This window comes from Staurois parvus, unplaced genomic scaffold, assembly GCF_062004578.1.
Source record: "Staurois parvus isolate SC_StPar_1 unplaced genomic scaffold, SC_StPar_1.0 ptg000348l, whole genome shotgun sequence".
NCBI classification, from domain to species: Eukaryota; Metazoa; Chordata; class Amphibia; order Anura; family Ranidae; genus Staurois; species Staurois parvus.
This window is the reverse complement of record NW_028318144.1, coordinates 251162-256740: the sequence shown is the minus strand read 5'-3', so window position 1 is coordinate 256740 and position 5579 is coordinate 251162. Positions and strand designations below refer to the sequence as shown.

The 5579-nt window shown below is 44.0% G+C and overlaps 1 protein-coding gene across 1 annotated transcript; it reads right to left on the bottom strand.

The window, feature by feature from the left end:
* Positions 1-1319: 1319 nt before the first annotated feature.
* LOC149456771 (odorant receptor 131-2-like) lies at positions 1320-2249 on the bottom strand. The gene has a single exon (XM_089684498.1). The coding sequence runs from the start codon at positions 2247-2249 to the stop codon at positions 1320-1322; it is 930 nt and encodes a 309-aa protein (XP_089540624.1).
* Positions 2250-5579: the final 3330 nt, after the last annotated feature.

The window sequence follows — 5579 nt, the reverse complement described above, 5'->3', positions numbered from 1 at the left end:
CAGCACCATCTGCACGGCACACTTACCGGTCAGCTGTCTTCTTCACTTGCTCCGGCCGCTCCCTAACTCGATCTTCGCGCTGCCACTCAGCTCCTCCTCTCCAAGCTCCGCCTCCTCGCAGGTGATTGGCTGCGTGTGCCTTTTCTAAGCTAAAGTTCTGGCGCCCAATCACCGGTGAGGAGGCGGAGCTTGCAGGGGGAAGTACAAGCTGCCATAGGCTGTCCAGTGATCCCGAGGGTGTGGCCAGATGACTGGGGCGGCATGTCATCCCACCCACACATCGCAGCCAGGGAAAAGAAGACACCGGACCTGCGGACCTCTCTACCCCTCCTCCAGCAGCGCCTCCTGGACTGGATCGTCGTGGGACTGGGACACGGAGCCAGGTAAGACACAGCAGCCCACTGCCTGCCCCTGTACTAAGTGTCCATTCCGTTGTAAGGGGGCAGCGGCACCGCGCCGCCCCCCTAAAAAGTGCCACCCTAGGCAAACGCCTTGTTTGCCTCACGGCAAATACGCCCCTGATTGTAAACCTCATTTTGGCACCCCTGTACCTTGGCACCCGGGTACATATGTACCCCCCCCAGCTACGCCTCTGCATATACATCCCCCTTAGATCCTTTGGATGTCCAATGCTGGAGCTTATGGGATCCTTGTGATGATGTGCATGGCCTGGCGACATTCCCCCGGCAATGCTGGCTCCCGCTGTCTGACAGGGATGACAGTTCTTAAATACTGTGATGATGTCAGAAGGGGGTGGGGTCACCCCGCCCACGGGGTCACCATACCCCCTTGTGATGTCATCATGCTTTGTGATTGGCCAAAGCATTGCTTTGATTTGGCCAATCACAATGCACTGCAAGGGGAAAAATGCACTGTGGGGCACGGCAGGCGATTCGAACATGAAGCCCAACCCTATTTTCTGTGTGCATTTTGCAAGGGCACAAAGAAAACAATTGTTCTCTAAGGTCCCTGCTCACACCACAACACTGCATGCATGTAAAAACTAGGCCTGCATGTTCAAAGTGTCAAAAGTGAACACCAGGGGCGGACTGACAACTCATGGGGCCCCCGGGCAATAGGGGATCATGGGGCCCCTGTGTCCTTGCCCAAACTCAAAAAAGCCTATGAAAAAGGTACCAGGGGCATCTCATGGGGCCCCCTACTGTCCCCTGGCCCTCGGGCAGTGCCAGAGCTTCCAAATGGTCAGTCCGCCCCTGGTGAACACTTATTATGATCAAGACTGAACAAAATTTACTAACCTACACTATGGTATTGTTTTCTTAAGCACTTATGCAACACCGCATGTTGTATTTCATAAATTAAGCGATGAATGGAGAAAATACAGTGTGGTAGAGCTTTCTCATGTATTTACGAAACACCTCATCTCTTATTCCATAAATCAAGGGACTAAGGAATCTGGGCAAACAGGTAAATATTAGAAAACCAGCAATGCGTAGGGCCGAATTATAATTAGGAATGGTTGTTTCTAGAACAGAAGAGATGAAAGACACCATGCAAAGCATAAGCTGGAACACATGGAGCAAGACTGTCCTTGCAGCTTTGAGGGCAGATGATTCCCGTGAACCCAATCTCCTGGCTACCAGCATGACTTTCAGGTAGGTAAATAAAATAATTAAGGCCACGAGGGTGAAGCTGAGAATATGGACAAATGAACGTATCACATTTTGCAAGGGGCTGATGGTCAACATTGGATGGCTGCAGAGCACAACAAGGGAGAAGAAGCTTCCTTCTACCGAGTACACGATGGTTACAAAGTCTGCAATGCTTGGGGACAATCCTGCAATCCAAATCACCACTATCGCTGATTTAGCTCTTCTCGCGGTACAGAATTCCAAGTGTCTCAACGGGAAACATATGGCTATGTAACGTTCCAGAGACATGAGAGCCAAGTTATACGGAGTAACTCTAAAGGAAGCTGCAGCAACAGCAAGAATAAAACAGCAAAGTGGTGTAGGGAAAGATACACTGTTTAGTATGGAAAACAAGATTAAAATTCCCAAGGTAAGATATAACGTGTCGGTGATGAGAATATGAGCGAAGAGAATGTAGCGAGAGTTTTCCTGGATGTGAGGAGTGGTGAAGAAAACACTGAGAAGAGCTCCAATGAAGAAAAGAAAGAGGAAGAAGCACAATAGAGTCACCATCATGAGAACCATACGGGATATCGCATCAAACTCTGATTGAGTTAACATGTTTGTCATATTCCCTTGAACTGCTGTTAGTTTCATCGCTGTGGTCAAATTTTCTTTAATTTCTCAGATTTCAAAGAAGATGAAACATAAATGGAACAAGTTGGTTGATCTGCGAAAAAATAATGGTAACTGATGCAAGTGACAAAATTGAAAAAACATGAAGGAATTTCTATTATGATACATCAGATTTGATTCATAGATAAAAAAGACAAGATAAAAGATACTATAAAGCAGGTGTCTCCAAACTTTCTAAACAAAGGGTCAGTTTATTGTCCTTAAAACTTTAGAGGGGCTAGACTGTGGCTAGCGGGAGTGAAAATTTTCCTGGCATCAGTGGGAGTAAACATTGCCACATTTGGTGTTAGGGGGAGGAATAGTGCCCTATCTTTTGGAGGAATAGTGCCCTATTATTGCTGTCAATGGGAGAAATGGTGCCCTATTGTTGGTGTCAGTTGGTAGAATCAATGTGGGGAATAGTACCCGAAGGGCTGGATAAGGGCAATCAAAGGGCCACATCTGGCCCCAGGGCCTTAGTTTGGAGACCACTGCTATAAAGGTATGGCATAAACTAATAAAAAAATGCAACAAATTCTCAGAAAATGTATTATTAAACCACTTCCAATTCTGACATTCCTCTCCCACGTATACATTGCCTTGAAAACGTCTTCCTACCCCTTGATATTTTCCACATTTTTCATGCTACAACCAAAAACGTAAAATAAATTTTTTAAGAATTTTATGTGATAGACTAACACAAAGTGGCACATAATTGTGAAGTGGAAGGAAAATGATAAATGGTTTGCAAAATTTTTTACAAATAAATATGTGAAAAGTGTGGCGTGCATTTGTATTCTGACCTCCGGAGTCAATACTTTGTAGGACCACCTTTGGCTGCAATTAAAGCTTCAAGTCTTTTTGGGGATGTCTCTACCAGCTTTGCACATCTAGAAAGTGAAAGTTTTGCCATTCTTCTTTGCAAAATAATTCAAGCTCTGTCACATTTGATGGAGAGCGTCTGTGAACAGCAATTTTTAAGTCTTGCCACAGATTCTCAATTGGATTACACTTTAATAAATTTTAATGTACAAAAACACAATTATACAGTTATACCCAATTGTTTGGTAAAATATAAAAAATGATGTTATGTCAAGTAAATTATATCAAACTTGTCACACTTTAAAATTGTGTCCGCCCATGAACAGCGCCAAACTTCAGTAGCTAAAAATCTCCATAGGTGGCGCTTTAAAAGCCTTTACAGGTTGCCAGTTTAAAGTTACAGAGCAGGTCTGGCACTAAAATTATTTCCCTCCCTCTGGCATTCACGCAGATAACTCACATATGTGGTGCGATCACCATTTATATATGCGTACGGGACCTACAAGCATGTTTCTATGTGTGCGTGAGTACCAGGGAAAGGGACGTTTTATATTTTTCTTTTAATTTTCTTATTTATTTTATGTAAAAAAAAAGTTATACTGTATTTTACATTTTTTTAATGTCTTTTTTTGCTATCAGAAGGAATGAACAACATTCCTTGTGATTTCATGGGCCATGACAGGTCTTCTTTATGGAGAGATCTGACCACATATCTCCCTTCTGTCCTCCAAAGCATCTGATCAAGCCATTTTACTTTGTTGGGTGTGACCAATATAGGATTGCAAGGACTGGGTTGGTTTTATAGGATGATAATCAGCACCACCATGACTGCTCTCTAGCTTACCAGCAGTGCTCTGGGAATCATTTGTCATCTTTTAAATGCTGATTGAGGAAAAAAAAACTCTCTTCCTCTCTCATTCTCATGTTACTGCGTGACCCCATGACTAACCCATCAGGGCAAAATGCATCAGGGTGTATGGTTTAGTGGAGACCTGTAGGTTGATGCTGCTCTTTATCGTTTTTTCAACTGGGCTGCTTGGGAGTAGCGGTAATCCTTTCCTCTTTACATTCTCATGTTATGTTGGGAGTTGCATTAAGACAGCTAATTTCATTTATTTATTTATTTCAGGTACTTATATAGCGCCATCAATTTACGCAGCGCTTTACATATATATTGTACATTCACATCAGTCCTCAAGGGGTGTACAATCTAAGGTCCCTAGCTCACATTAATACATACACATACTGGGGACAATTTAGACAGAATCCAATTCACCTACCAGCATGCCTTTGTAGTGTTGGAGGAAACCGGAGTACCCGGAGGAAACCCATGCAGACACAGGGAGAACATGCAAACTCCAGGCAGGTGGTGCCGTGGTTGGGATTTGAACCAACGACCCGAGTACTGCCAGGCGGAAGTGCTAACCATTTAGCCACTGTGACCAAAATGGACCAAAAAATGTCCCAGTGCCACATTTTCTGATGCAGAGCACCAGAGCACACTGTAGTGCATTACTGTGCGATGTGGCACACTGCAACACTTGTGCCTTTCAGATGCATTGGGGTGCCATGGAAAATGCAACGCACTAATGGTGGACTGTGGGAAAGCACACGTTACTGCAACTAATGGGTATGAACAGGCCTATATGGTTTCCTTTTAAGGTGCTGTATATAAATATGGTGAACACTGGACAGTGTGGCAAGAAAAAACAAAAACGACAATAATGTATACAGACTGAGAAAAAAATTTAAATTAAATAATAAAAAAAAATTAAATGAAAATTAAAATAAAAAAAAAACCACACTAACCTAAGGAAAGTTCTTTTTGAGTTTTCATCCCATAGAAAGTGAAATAAACCACGTTTAGGATGTCGTAAAATTCTCAACGCCACTTTCTGTAAGCAACAAAAAGGCAGAAAGTCTTTAATAATTGGTAAAAATACATTGAAATTAAAGTGGTTCTAAAGGCAGAAAATTTGCTTACCTGCATGGAATCCTTTATATTATATATATTATATTATATATATTATATATTATATTTACCTGAGCTGAATCTCGATCCAGCAATGTGCACAAGAGCAGAGCCTTTCTCAGATCTCTCCCTCCCAGGGGCGGACTGACCATTTGGAAAACTCAGGCACTGCCGGAGGGCCCGGGGTCAGTAGGGGGCCCCATGAGCTGCCGCTGGTACCTTTTTCATAGGCTTTTTTGAGTTTGGGCAAGGACACAGGGGCCCCATGAATTGTCAGTCCGCCCCTGCTCCCTCCTCATTGGCTCAGGCACAGCAGCAAGAACCATTGGCTCCTGCTGCTGCCAATCACAGCCAGTGAGGAGGGAGCAGGAGACAGGGCTGGGTTTGTTATGGACACACAGAGCTGTCTTTGGGGTGAGCCTGCGAAAGTGCCCCCATAGCAAGAAGCTTGCTATGGTGGACACAAGGCAGGGTAGAGGAGCCAGGAGGGCCGGTAGGAGACACGAGAAGAGGAGGAT

What these genes read in the sequence shown, in the direction of transcription:
- LOC149456771 (XM_089684498.1), bottom strand. Translation starts at nt 2,249, where the DNA reads ATGAAACTAACAGCAGTTCAAGGGAATATGACAAACATGTTAACTCAA.